Raw genomic sequence first — 19,072 nt, 5'->3', positions numbered from 1 at the left:
TTGCGTAGAAATTCAATACAACCAATTCTTTTCACTCGATGCAGACATACTGCCAGTCTGCCTCACTGTATGTATTGTACGTAGGATTACAATTTGATAAGTACAACAGAAGTATCATTGTGTGCATACACATTTCTTGTTCAATATAGTATTGACTTTCTTTTCCATCATTCAGACACACATATCACTGCATTATTTCCCTGCTCTGTAGCAAATATTAAAAAAATCATTTCGCTCTGCACAGGAAGCCACGGAGATATAATGAACGCATTATCACACATTCGAAAGTGCGACGATAAGCAGGCGTAAAAGGTTTACTGATCTGTAAAAGATATCACCCAGTTATTTTGAAGTAAAATTCCTGCGAATATCCAGCAAGTTATCGGTAATGGAGGGTGTCGACGGAGTACCAGGAGTTGATTGTAACTGACTTCGCTGCGAGCGGTCTGACAAGAGAGCGGGCGTGTTGGAGGCACTTCGACGTGGACTGGGCGAATAGCTGGCGGCTAACGCTTTATCGGTTCCTAAACGTATTCCAAGACGCTTCGTCGCCAGACGTTGAGCTGCTGGCGACATGTTGGCCAATCGCTCTGAAGACAATGCAGATCCAAAACTAGGACTTCTGCAATTAAGTGATACAGTTATTAAGTACTGTTACAGACATGCGCAAATAAAAAGATTCGAAGATAATCGATTCTTACGCTATGATAATAAACAAAACCTTATCTTATCATGACGTAACACTATGTAAAAATAAGGCTACACAAAAACTTCATGTACAAAGACGTACTGTGCTAATGAGCGCACTTGTTTCAGTGCTTCTTCCCGTTTTGCCCGGTGTCGCTTGGTGACGTTATCCACCAGTTCCAAATGCAGCTTATCACGATCAGGAACTTCTGGAATTTTAAACTGAGGCCCGGCAGCAGACCCGACAACCGGTGTGTCGCTAGCATCAAGTGCAAATGGAGTGCCTTCAATTTCTCCCCACGTCATCATGGGAGACTCACCCACCCCTACAACAAGAGATGACAAAATACAGTAATATTTGATTAGGACTACAATAATACGTATAGGATAAAAAATATACGTATTTCATTAAAAGAACTAATTCAGTAACGAATCCAAATGACTGAGCTATTTGAGCATAACCGATCCATTTTGCGGAGACATTACCATTATAAGGCACAAACGAAAACACAATTCCCACCTGGTGCAGGAGAGGGTGTGGCAAGATATCGATATCCATTCACTTGTGGCGTAGCGGAAACTGTAATTTCCACCCCATCTGGGCCGATCTTGCCCTGATTACCGCTGTCAATACCATCACGCGGCACGATAACATCCTTCCACGGATCATGCTGAAATCGAGTGTTCTGGTGATGCACAACAATCCTCTGCTTCTCTCGTTCTGCCAATTCGTCTGATGTAAAGGGAACACCTAATAAAGAAAGGAGTAAAGCGGAGTGCCACGAACCTGCTACAACATTTTGGTAAACTTAATCCTTGTGAATTTCGGAGAAAAGATTATTTTAAGTATTCATCTATATCTTACCACAAAGCCGTGACAGTTAATACTGTTAAAATAACATATGAAACAAAAACTACTCACTACAAAAAACGCCACTAAATAAACGAGCAGTGTACCACATAAATTACAATCGAGGTATCCGGAACTGAATTTTCGTAAAATTTTTAGCTTCACTAACATTAATTTATGTCTCCATAACGAAGAAAATTTCGTAAACTTATGTAAAGCTACTCGTAATTTACTAAAATACCAGTTGAAATAACATTTAACACAGCTACACAAAAAATGTTATTGAATTAACCGATTCGTGAGAATCACTCGATGCACAGCGATAAATTATCCGTACCTTCAGGGACTTGCATAACAGCGTTTTTAGCTTTGTAATCCCACGTATCAATAGTATTTGGTCGATCGTACGCAATAGCCAGCACACTGGATGACGTTCCGCCCTGAATCGCCAGAGCTTTCACTTTATCTTCCAATGCTTTCCTTTTCACCGGATCATTCTCATACAGCCATGGATACTTCACGCGGTGCTTCTTATCACTCTCGTCCATAATCTCTTCAAAAGAGGCATTATCTTCGCTGGTGATACGCTGCAGAAAGTCATCCAGGCCCAAAGCGTTTTTCGCCGTCAGCTGTTCGTCTTCCTGTGAATTCACTGTAGTGGCTGTGCGCCTCGGCGTATCCGTGGCATCACTGGACGGTCTGGTCAGCGGGGAGGCGGGCGTTTCAAACGTGGCTGGAGACTGCACAGGCAGGGGCGACTGAGCGGAAATGTCGGTGCTGGAGGTGTCCGGACGGCGTCGCGGTGTGGGACGATACTGCATCTGCAGTTCCCGACATTTCACGAGATCATTGCGGGATTCAGCTTCCAGATACTCGTTCTGGGCTTTCAACTTCGGCACATCCGGGAAGAAATCTCTCTGAATAATCCTTTCCAACTCCTGCAACATATTTCTGATAACCGAAACTAATGGTAAATTTAATACCGATGCACCCTGAAAAACGTCATGCAGTGACAGACTAACAGTATTATCCATTCTACGTTATACTCAAAGATGAAACGTCCTTAACTAAATATCCATATTATCCACAACTGAGTATTCATTCATTTTGCCACTGACACAGACAGTCATTACCGGACTTGGATCAGTTAAATGGATTTACGAAGATTTTTACGTCATTTCAGATATAGAAGCAATGCACTCAGTGAAGAGAACGACTTTTCATAATTACAGTATTAAATTTTCACGAACCTTTGTGTACACCTCTTCCTCTAAGACTTTCTTCCGTTTCTTGGGAATCGTTGGCGTTTTAAATAAAACGTCATCCGTTTTTGCCACAGCATGGTCTTTTAATGGAATCAGCGCCATTTTCGACTCTCAAGATTCCAGGAATGATCAAATTCGCGAAACCAGCCACATAATATACTAATTGTTAGTCCGGATCTACACTTACCATCAAAAGTGAAAAGTCGAAACGGAAATGAAATTCAAGGCTAAACTGCGCAGACCCCCAGCTTATGCTGCTGCATAAAAGCAAATTTCTATGGTTCGAAAACTTAGAACAGCAGAAGAGTCCAGCTCGCGCGTTAATTCTAATCGTAAATTACAGTTTGATAACAGTAACACTGTTAAATAGTAACAGATTAACAATCAGATTATCCGGGCAGTGTTGTCTTTTTTATAATTGTCCAAAGGATGCTCAGGAATCAGAATGGAGATTGAAAACGAAAAAACGAGAAATCGCGATGCGTTTAGTGTACTGTATTGGAATCGTTTCTCACACGAAAATCATGGGCAAATGTGGCTGCCAATGGTAGCCGTGGGCAGTTCGGGTTGGTTGCATTGAGTAATTTGAGTTAGCCAACCACTTTTGTACACTGAAGTACAGTTTTGGGATAGCTAATTTAATTTTCATGGCAGGGTTTATTTAGCGCTATGAGCAACAAAATTTTTCACACATTCTACATAAGTTCATGAGAAGCTGAAACACAAGCGAGTTACACAGCAACATCTACAAACACAGGCGGGCGAATAGCAAAAAAGATTTCGTCTAAAATCGCCGCCGGTGGTGATGTTCCCAACTTCCCATTATACAACAGATGCTGCGTTTCCTCGCTGAATTTCGATGCTGATACTCTAGTGGTCGCGGCTCGCCTGATTGCTGCTGGAATCAGCTGGATCATCTTTCCTAGCACGTTAGGCAGCCGGGTGGTTTCTGATCCGCATCATAAATTTAAATTATATTGAGTCAGAGCCAGAAAATCAGTATTGAGATACAACAGTGAACAGGGAAACGCTGTCTCTGTACTTGGAACGTTTAACGACATGGTTGACAACGAGGATGTGTTTTTTGCTTTTAAGCTAGCTAAACGGGAGTAATGGTTCTGTTATTAATTATTAATGTACTGTTATGAATACCATTAAAACTACTAAAATTTAAATTCGTATCATACCACGAATTACATCCCGCAGTATGTCCTGCAGTTAGTGCAGTACACCCCGGAGTACATCCCGCAGTCTATCCCAACCACTTGTGACGTTGCGCAAACACGCTTCTCGTGGCGGTTGCTACTTCTCGTCGCTTTTAAGTGTGTTTCTTCGCGCCTCTCGAAACTGTAAAAAACACTTGGCGTCGTTTATCGAATCTCATCTTGTAGCTGCAATTTTGGCTCGTGAATTTTTTATTCCCGAAACGCCGCATTTGTTTGTTCATGCTTGTATCTTTGCTCACATAGCCACCGATGGCATTGCCCATCCTGTAAATACTGGGATATTTGGAGCTACATCCCATCAGTGTTCCATATTAGGGAGGTTAGTGCAATACTGGATAAACTTCAGGAAAGGTAGACTTGTGAGAGTCCGTAGTAGTGCGCGTTTAAACGTGCGAACCTTCGCGGGTTCGACGGCACTTTGCCCCGAGAATTTTGTGTAAACACTCGATAAACAAAACAATTAATTTCTTAATTTGACTTAAATTATAACCTGCCAAAGTGGATGATAAAAGGAGAGAAGATTGTGTAGATTTATTATTACTCTTGTGTAAACGGTATGTATGGCAGATGACAACTGTTTTCTATACGGTCTGATGAGCAGGTGAAGTGCTTATCACAAACACTTACAGCTACTGAGCTGCTCGATGAAAAGACCTTTATTGTGCTTTTCGCCAATTGTTTAGTGTTTAGAATGAGGTCAAAAATGAGTTATCAATATTATCTGCTTATTGTACAGTACAATGGATAATTTATTCGTATGAACGAGTTGCATTGGTTTTTATTTGGCAGGGTAAAAATTGTGGATTTCTCTCTGTCGGCTGTCTTCACGTCGTCATCGTTGCGGAAAGCAAATCACGGTAAGCGAAGCTCTGCAAAGCCAGTAAATGAATCGCAGTTTTTGAAGGGTTTACTTAAATATTTTTTAAATTTGTGAGGTAATATAAAAGGTTGCGTGCAGGCTGCTGGATTTCTCTGGAGCGTTTCGGTTTTGGACATCGTGTGAAACCTACAACTGTTACCATGTGGGATGTCGACGATGCAGGTTCTGGTTGGGATGCCACCGATGTAGCTTCTGGTTGGGATGCAGTGGATGAGGCCGACGGAGCGCAGACTTGTCTTTCTTCCGTTACTTTAGGTACATTTCCAACTTGACGAACAGATTCTATTGGCGCTCGCAATAGAAACTATACTTGTAGTTTTTTTAATGAAATTTTTTTAACATTTCAGATCCCCCTGCTAAGAAACGACAGAAGCGTAAACGATCGGTTAAACAGCAAGAATGCGATCTCGAGCTGATACGGGCTGTAGCGGACTCGCTGGTTTACTCAATGCCATTAGTTGAAAGGGAAGCCGTTTGGAAGAAGATTGCAGAGAAAATCAGCAAGCCTGAGCAGATAAGAAGCACCAAGTACTGTAGAGACAGAACGCGAAAACTGTTGTTGGAATACAAGGCGCTGAAAAAACCTAACGTTGACCCCACTGGTGACGAACAGCAACCAGAGCCTTCAGAGTTTGAGCAGTTTTTGGAAACTGTTTATGCAGCTGAAGAAGAGTCTAAATCAATGACGGAAGTGCAGAAAGTGAAAGAGTCAGAAAACAAGAAGCTGGTAGAAAAACTGGAGGAGAAAGCCAAACAAAGAATGGCCCTTAAAGCAGCGACTAATGGAGATTCGAGCGATCTTGACTGGGAGATGGATGAAGGTAATTTTTTAGCGGTGTAGAGTTAATGTCTGTACGCGATCGAAATTGCTTCTTGGTCAACTTATTGCTAATGATTGGTTGCAAATATATCTCTTGTGTAATTTTGTTAATTATTTGTAATTTTGTTAATTATTTGTAATTTTGTTAATTATTTAACTTATCTGCGTTGTGAATAACTGTAATCAAAATTGATTAATGCACGACTGGCCACAACAAAATGCGAATATTTTGTGTGATTTTATTTAATGTATTGTTTAACAAACCAGTAACGGTCACTCCGTTTTCTTTAATTTACAGAAGCCCGAGTGCGTCATGAAGAGGAAAATCCGGAGATGTATTCAGCAACTGGCACACCGCGCAAGAAAAAGAGTCGAATGTTTTTTACCCCAGTTAAAAATACGTCTCCGTTTAAAAAGTGTGTGGGATCTGGCAGAAGAAATCGCGATCAGTTATTCAAGGAAAAATTCCGCAGCGAGGCGCAAGTGCGTAAAGAAGAATTACAAGATAAACGAGAGGCCAGAGAATTCGATCGAGAGGAAAGAGAAAAGGATCGACAGTTAGAACGACAAAGGCTGGACGTTGAACGAAAAAAGAACGAAAGTGATGCTACAGCTAGAAATGCGCAGTTAACTCTTTTACAACAAAGTCAGGAGACTATGCGAGATATGATGATGCTAGTGCTGAAAAAGAATTAAGTTTTTTGGTGTTTTATGTTCAGTTTCAATCTAGAGAGGTCACAATTGCAGCAAAATTAGTGAATAGAAAAAATCTTGACATACTCTGAAAATCATAAGCAAGTGTGTTTGATCACGAGGACCAGTGCGCACTTCCACTGTCAGGTAATTTATGGATTTCAAGATCACGAAACTTCTATACAGAAAAATACTCTTCCAGGGTTGGCGGATGACTGTCAAAATAGTCGCCGGTCTGACTGCCGTATAAACAAGTATGGGCATTCGCTAGAATTACTGCAACGGGAACATATTTACCTGGCTGCGTAAGAAAAACTTTCATATTATCTCTGTCTGTTATAAACCGAAAAAGCTGTTTAACTTTTTTAAATCCCCATTCAACACAGATCCGAAGAGGTTTCATTTCGTCGTTCATTTTTGCTTGCCATGAGCCGACTGTTGTGTTTTTGTAAACCGGCATGACGTACAGGCTTTTCGCATAGGCACTGTCAGCGTACACCATAAAGCGATTATCCGCAGCAATATCATATTTGTTGTTCAAGTCCTGGATACGATCAGCAAGGAGACTTCTTCGAAATACCGTACTGTCGTGTAATTTTCCGACACACGGGCCATCAAACTGTAGAATCAAACCATTCGGAGCTTGCAAGGATTGAAACTTCAGGGCATGATATTTCTTGTATGAAAAGAACTGTCTCTGAATTTCATCTGGTCCTTGAGGGCGACAAACTTCAATCAGGGTTCCGTCCAGATATCCAATACAGTTATCGAATAGACATCCTTTTTCAACATTTTTCTGGCACAAATCTTTGAAAAACGCTTCAGTTTGATAAGGAGACACAAAAGTATGCAGCAACCGGGCCACAAAAGTATCGTATATATGATTAACACACCACGTAAAAATTCTGCTGATTGCGCTTTCTGGTTTTCCAAATATATTGCACACTTCAATCAGGCGTCCCTTAATGGCCAGTCGTCGCAGTAGAACACATAAACATTCGATCCCGCTTACAACAGACCTGTTATCCAGATAAACAATATCTGGTACGGAAAGAGCTGTCTTTAAACGATAAATATCCAGAAAGCTGAATCGGAAATTCGCAATACATTCATCATCAGTGAAAGAATTAAGGCGAAAATTAGTTTTTCGCTCGATATTCCACACCGGCCGATTCGGTTCAGAAAGAAAGAGAAATTCTTCATCGTCGATCGCATCACATAGGTATAAATCTTCTAAATGTCTATTCATTTTTGCAATATTCTAAGATGAATATTTTTGCAATATTCAATAGCTTCGCAAATGTAGTGTACTGATACAGCAGAAAATTCAAAGCCTACCAGCTACAGCATTTGCTTTGCGCAAGCTCAAATGTGACCGGTGTTTGCTTCCCGTCGCATCTAGTGCTAAAAGCGACGAGAAGTAGCAACCGCCACGAGAAGCGTGTTTGCGCAACGTCACTACTATTGCGCACTGGAGTACTTACTCCAGTGCGCAATAGTGGTTGGCTAACTCAATGCAGCCAATCTGAATTGCCAAAGACTACCATTGGGAGCATATCTGCTCATGATTTTCGTGCGTGCAGATCACTCAGATGATACACTGCGTGCGTTAGAAGTACGTAGTCCGTACGAGTGACAGTCAAAATCTAAATTTTGATTTTACTGTGGCGGCTGTCGAGTCTGTGGAGATTTTCAACCGTGCTTTTGATATTATTGTTGTTATTACTTATAATAATTAGTTATTATCACTTGCCATTGAGTTCACAGTACGAATAGTGAAGTACAGTAGTTAAAAAATCTAGCTTTGATCAGGAGTCAGGACAGTTGGCACGATGCCGAAGATTCGTCGTAACAAAAATCCTCCACCTGAAGGATGGGAGCTCATCGAAACTACCTTGGAAGAACTGGATAAGAAGATGCGAGAAGCAGAAGCGGAGCCTCACGAAGGAAAACGCAAAGTAGAGGCTCTGTGGCCCATATTCAAACTGCACCACCAAAAGTCTCGCTACATTTATGATCTCTACTATAAACGGAAAGCCATCAGCAAGGAGCTGTACGATTTCTGCTTGAAGGAAGGTATTGCGGACAAGAATTTGGTTGCCAAGTGGAAGAAACCTGGATACGAAAATCTCTGTTGCCTTCGCTGCGTCCAGACACGTGATACCAACTTTGGGACTAACTGCATTTGCCGCGTCCCCAAAACCAAAATGCAGGAGGAACGCGTGATACAGTGCGTGCACTGCGGATGCAAAGGATGTTCGGGCTGAGTTTTGGCAGTACCCGTCTGTTGGCTTTATCATTGCTTTTGTTCCCTTTTGTTAATGTATGATAACCGTAAATGGGAAGGATTTACGTTGTCCTCACTGTTAAAATCGTATCCGTTAACTGTTTAGTACGTATTCCGCCTCCAGACGAACAAATTTGCTGTATTAGTGCTTACAGCTTACAGTAAGATGCTTACTCGTTTCTTTTATCGACAGTCTTAAAGTACTTTTTTACATATAGTAGCAATAATTACTATCCGATTCCATGTGCTTGGTTGCTTTGTAAATAAATAAGAAGAAGTAAAGCTGAAGAAAGCCAAGTTTTATTATCGTTCTGACGTTCTAATTTTATGATACTGAAGTCATTAGCCAATAATATTAAAAATATCCGGTATACGAGTATGTGAAATTTAACAGCGTACTTACCTAATAATGATACGATGAGTACTTACTACTTAATTAGTACTTAGTACTGTTAATATTGTGATGTTAATGTTAATTAGTAATAAATACATAGTATCGTACTCTTAGTATTGTATATTATTATTTTTAGCCTCTTTTTCAAATATTATGGATACTGAATGAACTTTTGAGGTAGCACTTTGAACACATAAATCTCAAACCATACAACTGATACAAGGAAAAACAGTGCAGTATTCTAAAATCTAAAGTAAAAACAAATCCTTTATGTAGATGATAGATCTGAGGTTAAATTGGTTAATTATTTAAATTTTTCTTTTTATTCGACAGCAGCCAGTGCACACTGCACAGATCAATACGCTTGCGGCTTGCCCAAGTTTATACGTACTTTGTAGTTCACTTATTAGAATTTTTAGAATTTTTAATTGAAAGGAATATTTTGGTATCCGGGATGATGGTAAATTGGTAATCATGGTATCCCCTCTAACCGCCCAGAGAAGGCATTGCTAGTAAGCATGCACCGCCTACGAACTTGCGAAATATTAAAGCCATCAGTTCAAGTTGTAAAAGTAAAAGCTGCATGCCCACTCAAGGTTATCACTGATGTACCTCGATCATTTTAAGAGCAACGGCACCAGCAGCGAACGATAATTATCATTTCTTAATTTCCCTTCGGATCTTCGTTAATTCCTTTGATTTTTCTCGCTGTTCCAGACTGTCCCATAAGAGGATTTGGGCTGCTATCGTTGTCCTAAACAAGGAGCTGTTGGGGTTTTTTAAATCTTCCGATTCTTCCCCGTTGTTTGGTACGTCCAACTGTACAACGTCAGCAGGCTCAGCACTTGCGATACCTTACAAAAGCTCAAAAACCGAGAACGCTGCAAGCCTGCAACAGTTGGGAAGTGAATTCGTGAACATTGACTGCGGATGATAAACCCATTTTCCAGCCGTTTTCCGAGACGTTTGGCACCAACCTCAAGCTTTGCAGCCTTTGGCTTTGCTGTCTTGATTTTTAGTTGATCAGCGATTCAGCATTCAGCAGCAATCTTGATATGCCGAGGATATTTCTCCAAATCAAACAGCATCTTTCCTTTGGCTTGTGATATCTCTGTCAAAGCGTAAACTGCTTGGTTTTATCATTTATGGCTTTGAGTATCGTAAAACCGTTGGTTGTCAGTTGCGTCTGTTATGGACATAGGTAATGGTGCACAGTGAGAGTTACGGTGTTACCTAACGATTGTTAGCGACCATCGAATAATAACTGACAGTGTTGGACCATGGATTTTCATGATGGATACGAGCGCCCTAAAAGTAGTTTTATTTTGAACGGAAATGGTCCTGGCGTGTTACCTGATGATGATCCCGCAGTGAAGGTGCGTTTCAATTTGTGTAGTTACATTTTCTCGCTGGCGGTTTATGTTTGCAAGTAATACGTTCCCTGTATTATGTCACACTACAGTTCTGTTGGACTACAGCGTTAAGGGAAACGGCGTAACGCCGTATTGACTATCGTATCGTACGGGTTTTTTTTCGAAATACAGAACAGGAAAATCTGATCGTTAATTTAGATGAACAAGCGTCATGTTGCTTGTCGTTAAAATAATGAAATACAGTACGTAGCACTTTGTAGTTAAATTACTAAATCTCGTACCGTAGTGGAGTCGATAAAATCTGAGTAATAAGAGTACTAGTAATACTACAGTTCTGTACTTAAGCAGCAGTGCTACCAGCACTCTTGCATTCCTTAAACTGATTTCATTTTCGTTCAACCGGGTAAAACTTAAAACAGTAAATAATAGTAAATTATTACAAACGGGAAGTAAGTACTGAAGGCCGTAGTAAACAATTTTTCAAACGGTATGCTACTATGCAGTAATAGGCGGTATTGGCATAACATAATTTGCACTACTTTCTCTGGGATAATTCGCGAAACGAACATCTGACGTTAAATTGGGAGTGGTTATCAGTTGCTTCTTATTAAATGTTAATCTGATTTTGGTTTTTCGGCCTTTGTTAATTTTTTAGTTACGTATTCACAGTTTGGTTCAAAGCAACCACTAATATGTAAGAGGGTGCCTAGCTGCCTTAAGTGTGCTATACCAGCGATATACGAACAATCGATTTATGGTATTGTTTTGAAATTTTGGTTTTAAGGTGCGCTGTGAGTCTCAACCATCAGACCTTGTCTGTACAATTATGATCATGAGTTTGTAATTTTTCCACATGGACATCACGGAGTTCTGTAATTTCGTCTTTCGGCACGCTTGTTTGTTCAGCTAAAACATACGTGTTTCTGTTATTCTCGTTAAAAATTTAGAGAGGATGTAAGATGTTAGATCTTCAAGCAGTGCGTTAATTATTGTTGGTAAATTAGAACATCGTTTCGTTAAATTTGGACATGATTTTGAGATGCTTTGGATGAGTAACAATGAGAAGTGAATGAGTCAGTCATGGTGATGACGGGGTAGCGCAGCAGCAGCTGCACGGTATTACGAGTACATAAGAAAAGCCTCACGCCACGCATCCAGGTGTTTGTTTTGGTTTTAATATTTAGGTGCCACCACACAAAATGATGATGGTGTTGGTTAATATGATTAGCCTACTCAAGAAAGCAGCTAAACTTTGATATTCTGTTGGCATTCTAAATTGAAGCTCTCTAGGACGCTGTAGGTTGGTTTACCTCCATTGTTTTACCTCTTTTGCCCCTATACTTGAGGAAGTCAATGATTGTACGAGGTAATACGCCTGTTACTGAAATGTAAAAGCAAATTACTTCTCATGAACGGCAAAATATACGAAACAAATCAATCCTTCAGCCTTCGAGGTCAGAAGGAACTGCCAAGTGCCAGCAAAACGAACTTGCGCAGTGACATCGATAGCTCAGAACTGTCACAGTATTTCATTATGAAATCCGAGAATTGTAATAAGGATTAATCATTGTAAGCTTGGTAAGTCAATTAGCACCCACAGAATCCTGATCCTAATTTATCATCTGCTTGGCCATCCGTGGCTGTTGTAAGTAATCGAATGTGAAAACGGAAATACTTTAAATGATGGTGACCTTGGGCCTCGCAGCACAGTTAAAACAGACAAGTACGTACTTATTGTAAACGCTAAATATAGATATAATGCTTATTAAACCTTAAAAATTGTCTTGAATGGCAGTAGACTGCGATTTGTTTACTAACTAATTTTGTGACTGGCGGTTGCCAGTTTTTTTGGTACGTATACTGAATTGGTTTAGCATAGGCAAATTATCTACTGATTCCTACTCGTAATAGGCCAACAGAAACGGTCGCATTGCACATAATTGCAATCTGTACTTACTTCTGTTCTAAATATTGTTCTTCTATGAAATTTATATCGTTATATAACGCGGAGTCAGTTCAATTTTATTTTGCATCATCTGTGTCCTACGAGTTTGTAACTGTTTTATCGGCAGTCGGCAGTGTGATGGTGCTGGATCTTGCTGTTACTCGTAAAAGGCGCTGCAGTCTGTAATGTAACTGTCTGTACTTATCACAGCCCGTGCGAGTGCGTAGCACATGTAGTCGTATTGTGCAATTATAAAACTGCGTTATATCAGTTTTGTTACTATACTTTTATAATTCACAGTATTTGTCGTTGGTCAGCGGTGAATGGAGTTGGACTATTCATGTTGATCGATTGGAGAGTAATTTAAGTGGTTTGACGGCTGCGAATATCTACTTCGGCTTGGCATGGCTTATGTTGAAACTGTTAATGGATTCAAACAGAAGGTTCTTAACACTAGAAAGGTAGAGAATGGAGATCGTCTGGTTTTTGTAGTGGAGGAGGGTCGTCGACTCGGCAGCGCTGATTTCTGCGGAGGAGTTTCTGTTGAAGATGAAGCTACTTGGCTGTCATCTCGTCCCTATTCAGTGCGCTTTTCACAGAATTAGACAACTTCTTATAACTTATGTAATTTTGATCGTACAGGCGAAAATTAAAATTTTCAATGAATATCAAAGATGAACGAAAAATGTCTTGGGTAGGTTGACCATTGGCGCAGTACTCATATAATTTAACGATTACTCTGTTTTCAAGGTATTTGAACGTGGTATAAACGTACAGTATTTGCCACGCTGTTTTGGTCAACACAGACAGTTGCCCAATACACAGTACTCCTGTGACTTGACATACGAAACGCCTGAAATTTCTTTAATAGCATTTAATTTTTTAAATAAGCTGAAACCAGTTCTGCATACGGTCTCGACTTTCGGACTTGTTTACCGTTCTAATTACGGTGTAAATTTACAGCAATCCTAGACGTGTCTGGGTTGGAATCAAAAGTGAGAGGAAGACGCTGAAGAGCCTATTGTTTGTAACTTACAGCTGGTACTAAAGCTTTATTTCAGGGTAGTGCTCTGTCGAGATAAACAGTAATGCTTAACAATGGCGGTACCCCTGAAAACGTCAACTCTTGGAAGGTTTTTACTTATTACTGTAAATCACATTTTTGTCGCTTTAGCAATAAGATGCATTTATTGATGCTCTCACGGTACATGTTATAACATGTACGTGTTGCTGCACAGTACTTGAGAATTAGTCTGTATGTTGGGTTTTTAGCAGCATTATTGTTTTGCTGCTTACGGAAGATTTGATACTGCGCTGTTAGAACGCGACTGCCTAATTGGCGACGTTTCATTCCAGTCACACAGAAGAGCATGAACGTGTAGGACTATTTAATGGAAATAAAAACAACCCATCTGCGTAATGCATACTCGTACTGCTTTCCAGCCGTGCCTGCAACCCACATAGGTGATGCAGATACGAATATTTTCAGATATTCAGATATATGCGAAAAATGCGTAATTACCTACTCTAGTGGGCAGCATTACTGCTTAAAACAAGACTTTGACGCTTGTGAGCCATTTCATCACCAGCTGGTTGCCGGCAAAGCAGTTTCGCAGTTTTTCGAGCGTGGACAATGTTATTGCTTTCATCAACAAAAACTTTTAGTTTTTGATGAATCTGGCTAATTATATCGTTTATATTCGTGAATGCACTAAATTTTTGTCCAGTGCAACACCCAGCATCTTATGTAGTGTACTAACCAGTAAGTAGTGAGTATACCTTCATCAAACGAGTACTTTCAAGTTGCAGGCCAAACAGTGTCGTGCACGGATTGCTACCGGCAGACGTAATGATTTTTTGACACTTTAACGTGTTTTGTTGATTGTTTCGCTTATACGGAAGTGTGTGCATGCACGCATTTGGGTATGAGTGGGTTTGCGGAATTCATTAATCATTATCTTTGTTGAGTTCGCCAGCATTTAGTGTAGTATACAGAACAGTATGCGAGACGAACTACGTATTAGAAATGGTGGTGGACTGGATTAGCGTTTTTGTCTGATATTCTTGTTTAAGCGGCCAGTCGGAAACCCATTTTAGGAACACTGAATTCCAATCAGCGCTATATTTTGAAGGAGGCGATATATTTCATTATGCATTCCACGATATATAAAATTTTATATGGTAATAGTATTGGATATCGTTCGCACTGTATCTTGGGACAAATTTTTTAAGATTTCGGCGCTGTATCTGTACTCGCATATTGTTAGACCAATAGGATCTATTCCGTCGTTGCTGACGATGGCATTGTTCCGGTTAAACGCGCACCATTCATCAGTATTTAAAGCTCGAGGTTGATGTATAGGTTATTTACCGCATGCTCATAAATGCGGTAATTTGGGCCTTTTGTCTGTTTGTTTTTAAAACAAGAGAGTGGAATTTATGTGTCAGCTTGTTAATGTTGCAGGCCAGAGAACGTGAAATGCTGTTATGGTTGATGCACATGGCGCATGGGACAGTTCGCGATGATCTCAAGGAACCATATTATCCGGATGGTCAGGTATGAATTGTTACAGTAGGCGGCTTCCGAGTGCTGAAAACAAACCAGTATTCCAGTACTGGTATGTACCGACCACTGCTTTGTTAGCTTATGTGACTTATGTCAGTTATGTGTTCGGTATTGGTTGTTTTGCGGCTGCCGACGGTAGTTTCGGAATTGCGCGAGTCAAAATTGATACTTCCAATAGAAATTTACGCAGTTGTAGTGACCATCCCGAAAGATTCGATATATGAGCCTGAGAAATAGCATGAAAATGGGATAAAGTAATAAAGCATTCTTTTGATTTTTGACTTTATCCGAGTGACGGCGACTTTATGTGGCTGATGAACTTTTGAAAGGGTGACTACCATATTGCTTATTCTTTGGCGAGCACTTTGTTAGCGGTGCGTTGGCTTTTGCAGGGTCAGAAGTTGATAAAGCCTGATTACGTTCTCGGCTTGACGAGTGGAGAACTTTATGCGGCGGCGTTGGGAAATATTTACCGGACTCCAAACTACAGAAACTATACGCACGATGAAATTCTACAGCTTCTAAGCAAGAAAGGCTATCAGTTGGTATATTCTAATGGCAATCCCATAACGGAAACTGATCTTTCATTTAACCGACCAATTCGCATGGTGAGTGTTGTAAAGTTTCCGCCGATAGTTGTTACTTAACTGAAGCCGAAATAACTGGAGACGGAAGGATTGTTTTACAAGCGGCAGTTGCCATTTGAATAAATTACTCTTCTGTTTTTTTATTACAGATAGTAATCGTTAATTTTCAACATCTGCGAATGTGTTTGCTCACTTTTTTCTCTGTTTATATTTTTTCTATTTTACTGACATAATAGTTTTACTTTTTGATTTCCATTTTGTTGGGCATTCTTAAAATCTGCTGATCGCCGACGGGGATGACTGTTTGACTTATGCGTATTCATTAAGTTTAAGCATGGTTATATGATTATTTACGATACAAAGAATCGCAATAAAAATGTAGTGCATTTCTTCACGTAAACCATGCTCTGTACAGTACTTCGATGTATATCAGAAAATAATCCGGTGGCGTTTGTGGTGGTGAACAGATTATTCTGGTAGCAAATAATTTCGATTTTAGTCACACTTAACTTTCTTCCTTTTTCCAGCGTGCACACTTGCCAGTAATCGATGCCATTAGCCAGCTTGCAAAACGGGAAATGGGCGTGCCAAACGGTGTGTTGAAGGATTCGGCCAGGACGCAGACTTCTCCTTTTAAGAAAACTGGTTTCGCTCCTTTGCCAAACAGCACATCGTGGTTAGAGTTATCCTCTCCGGCGGACAAATCCCGACTATCCAGAGCTGCCACGAATGAAGAATTACCGGAAAATAACTTTCAACCAGGTCAACCGCAGGTTATCAATTTGAAACTAGCACTGGAAGAAAAACAACGGAAACTTCGGGGACAAAGCGCAAAGAAAGGCCACGAATGGATCCAGCAGGTGGGGCAGCTGGGCGACAATGCGTTTATCAAATCCGGACCAAATGCACCGGCTTCATCCGCATCGTCACAATCATCACAGAAATCGGAAGAAGAGCACTTATACGAAGAAATCAGCGAGAATAAGGATGAAGATATCGGTGAAACTAGTGTAGGTTTTTTGTCTCTTCCTTTTTTTCTTTTTTGGCGTTCTTGATGGTTGATGAATTTCAGAATTTTCCTTATCGGCGTGCCAAGTGGACAGAACAAACGGATATCGGTGCCGGCGATGCGGCTAATGTTTATTCTACCAGACAGCCTCCCAAACCTCTTCCTCGTCGGAATGTGAGCGTTTCAGACCACGCCAGTCCCTCGTCTTTCCCTGCGTTCTCCATGCACAACACTTCCCAGAGTAATGCAAGTGATTTTGATTCGGTTGATGATGCTAGTGGATCTCATACATTTTCCTCAGTTTCGGAACCTCTGGATGAAGCCTTACAACAGTTTATCCCCACGGGTGCAGCTCCCAAACCGGTCAAGTTCAAGCCAAAAGTAATACGAAATCCACAACTGACCAACGGGACTGGCACGGTAACTTTGGGGCCTGCCATTGGGGGTGGGCGGGGCCATGTCGGCGGACATCGTGATTTTGTCAATTCGATTGATGTGCTCAATCCGACCGCAGCTGAGCCACGGAAACTGTGGAACGACAATGCGAACGACGATGATGGAAATGCCAGTTTTAACGTGATTGAAGAGGTACGTTTTGGTTAGCGGGCAGTGTCGGTTCTTCTGGTCACGTTGGACTGCTTTTGGTGTATAAAATATGATTCTGGAAGCTGCTGCTTTGTTCATTACAATTATTCTATTACGTACTATGCTTGTCTTGTTAAGATGCTTGTCAGTAGCTCTTATACATTGGATAATTAGTAGTTAAAGAAAATTTTACGATAATTTGCACGCAGTGCGTTAGTTACGGATAAGAATAACATTTATATTTCCATAAAACAGAACAACGGATCGGAGATGGAACGTAGGAAACAGAAAATTCTGGAATCTCAGATAAAACGTCGCGCTGAGCAGGAATTGGCGCGGCAAGCAAAAGAGTTTGAGAATGCTGAAAAGGCCGAGTTGCAGCGTCAGCGTCAAGCAGAATCAGCTAAGAAGAAGGAAGAAGATCGTATTCGCCGTCAGATCGTCTTCGAAGAGTACCAGCGTCGGAAAGCAGCTGCAGCAGCGGAGGAAGCGGGACTGGGGCCACCGGTGACCATGAGGGAAAATAAATCTCGGAAACCGCGTCCTCTTTCAGTGCATGCCAATAGTGTGACGACACCAGTGCAAGCTCCTCCTGTGACCGATTTCGCGACTAGCAAAATAAAGCGGTGTCCTAGCCAAGGTGATATAATGAAAGTCAGTCAAGGTAAGAGTTGTAAACTTGCAGTGTATCCATTTCTTAGCAGCTTTATTATTGCATAATTTTGGTCTGATTTTAGAATTTTCAATCCTTTCACTCCATAATTCTCGTGTGGCTGCTGCGTCGGCAAGACATGGCCCAACCGTTCCGGAGAGACGGCAATTGTCACCTCCGGGAGGTTTTCGGACCCGAGCTGTGACGACGGATTCAATTAGTGATGCTAGTTCTTCCAATTCAAACCAGGACGTGCAGGTTTACAATGGTGAGATATGATGTTTCCTGTGACAGCATTTGGTACAAAGTACAAAAAGGCAGATGAATTATGTTAGTTCATAACCGTTTGGGCCCAGTCTTTGTTGCTCTTTAGTCGGATTCAGTGGTTTGTAACTTATTTGTTATACTTTACTCATAAGTGTAATATTTTTTCTCACAGGACCGAAGCTTTTCAAGAAGCCCAGCGCCAAATCCAATCGGTTAATTATTCATAATGCTATTCGTGATTGCTGCTTGCCTGGAATCGTCAATGAAGATGTTCAGAAAAAGGTGCTTGAAGCACTGGCCAGATATAACGGAAGCCATTTTTTGGTTCTGTTTCGTGATGCAAATTGCCAATTCAGAGGATTGTACGCGTATGATGCTGACGTAAATGAAGCGGTGAAGGTGTACGGTACTGGTCCAACCAAGATCGACGACAGCATGACGGAAAAGCTCTACAAGTAAGTCAGAATCGAATATCTATATGCCCGTATCGCTAGACCTGTGCCTTTTCACTTTTGCGTTTATGATGTTGCAGATATAATTCTGGCAGTAAGAAGTTCTCGATAGTTCCTACGACTCACCACATGTCCGTGCAAATTGATGGCATCACAATACAGTCGGCACTGTGGTACGGGAAAAAGACTACCGGTTTGAAGCCTCCTTTGGAAATTTTTTAAATGCCCAATCTCTTGATTAGAAACAGTTGTGTGGTTTGAAGTTTTTCTTTCTTATAAATTTTTTTACGTAAGAAGTTTTCCTTTTTTCTTGTCAGATGCGCTTTTTAACGTTTTTGTGTATTGTGTGTACAAATGATTTGTGACGAAACGGTCAGCTACGTTGTGAATTTGAGTCGTTCTCGCATAATGAACGCTTATTTTGATTAAATTATTAATTTTATGATGTTTTGAAATATGCAGTTACATTATTATAAAGAAAGATTGTATGATAATATGACAACCAATTTCAAACAAACGTTTTGCGGCCATATC

General features: G+C 40.7%; 4 protein-coding genes across 6 annotated transcripts; 3 read left to right on the top strand and 1 right to left on the bottom strand.

The window, feature by feature from the left end:
• Positions 1-112: 112 nt before the first annotated feature.
• Positions 113-3,574, bottom strand: LOC129584872 (splicing factor ESS-2 homolog). The gene is made up of 5 exons (XM_055477258.1): positions 2,788-3,574; positions 1,875-2,475; positions 1,208-1,438; positions 791-1,013; positions 113-622 (listed from the first exon to the last, which is right to left on the bottom strand). The coding sequence occupies exons 1-5, from the start codon at positions 2,902-2,904 to the stop codon at positions 343-345; spliced, it is 1,452 nt and encodes a 483-aa protein (XP_055333233.1). The 5' UTR covers positions 2,905-3,574; the 3' UTR covers positions 113-342.
• Positions 3,575-4,150: 576 nt separating this feature from the next.
• Positions 4,151-6,529, top strand: LOC129586317 (uncharacterized). The gene is made up of 5 exons (XM_055479474.1): positions 4,151-4,347; positions 4,818-4,885; positions 4,987-5,163; positions 5,256-5,729; positions 6,027-6,529. The coding sequence occupies exons 3-5, from the start codon at positions 5,049-5,051 to the stop codon at positions 6,422-6,424; spliced, it is 987 nt and encodes a 328-aa protein (XP_055335449.1). The 5' UTR covers positions 4,151-4,347; positions 4,818-4,885; positions 4,987-5,048; the 3' UTR covers positions 6,425-6,529.
• A 1,513-nt stretch (positions 6,530-8,042) lies between these two features.
• LOC129587038 (protein BUD31 homolog) lies at positions 8,043-9,005 on the top strand. The gene has a single exon (XM_055480616.1). It carries the CDS (start codon positions 8,254-8,256, stop codon positions 8,686-8,688), a length of 435 nt encoding a protein of 144 aa, XP_055336591.1. The 5' UTR covers positions 8,043-8,253; the 3' UTR covers positions 8,689-9,005.
• A 675-nt stretch (positions 9,006-9,680) lies between these two features.
• On the top strand, positions 9,681-19,039 carry LOC129587067 (patronin-like). Of its 3 annotated transcripts, none has more exons than XM_055480651.1 (9): positions 9,681-10,478; positions 14,885-14,977; positions 15,379-15,594; positions 16,101-16,583; positions 16,646-17,170; positions 17,423-17,831; positions 17,905-18,087; positions 18,259-18,541; positions 18,619-19,036. In XM_055480651.1, exons 1-9 carry the CDS (start codon positions 10,383-10,385, stop codon positions 18,758-18,760), a joined length of 2,430 nt encoding a protein of 809 aa, XP_055336626.1. In that variant the 5' UTR covers positions 9,681-10,382; the 3' UTR covers positions 18,761-19,036. The 3 variants fall into 3 exon arrangements, with proteins under 3 accessions (XP_055336626.1, XP_055336634.1, XP_055336644.1); XM_055480659.1 differs by lacking the exon at positions 9,681-10,478 and adding an exon at positions 12,686-12,881 and having other exon boundaries at positions 18,619-19,039; XM_055480669.1 differs by lacking the exon at positions 9,681-10,478 and adding an exon at positions 14,411-14,601 and having other exon boundaries at positions 18,619-19,037.
• The last annotated feature ends 33 nt before the right edge of the window (positions 19,040-19,072 follow it).

This window comes from Paramacrobiotus metropolitanus, unplaced genomic scaffold (assembly GCF_019649055.1).
Source record: "Paramacrobiotus metropolitanus isolate TYO unplaced genomic scaffold, Prichtersi_v1.0 Parri_scaffold0000002, whole genome shotgun sequence".
Lineage (NCBI taxonomy): Eukaryota > Metazoa > Tardigrada > Eutardigrada > Parachela > Macrobiotidae > Paramacrobiotus > Paramacrobiotus metropolitanus.
Note: the sequence above shows the minus strand (reverse complement) of the source record. Positions and strands in the feature narration are given on the sequence as shown.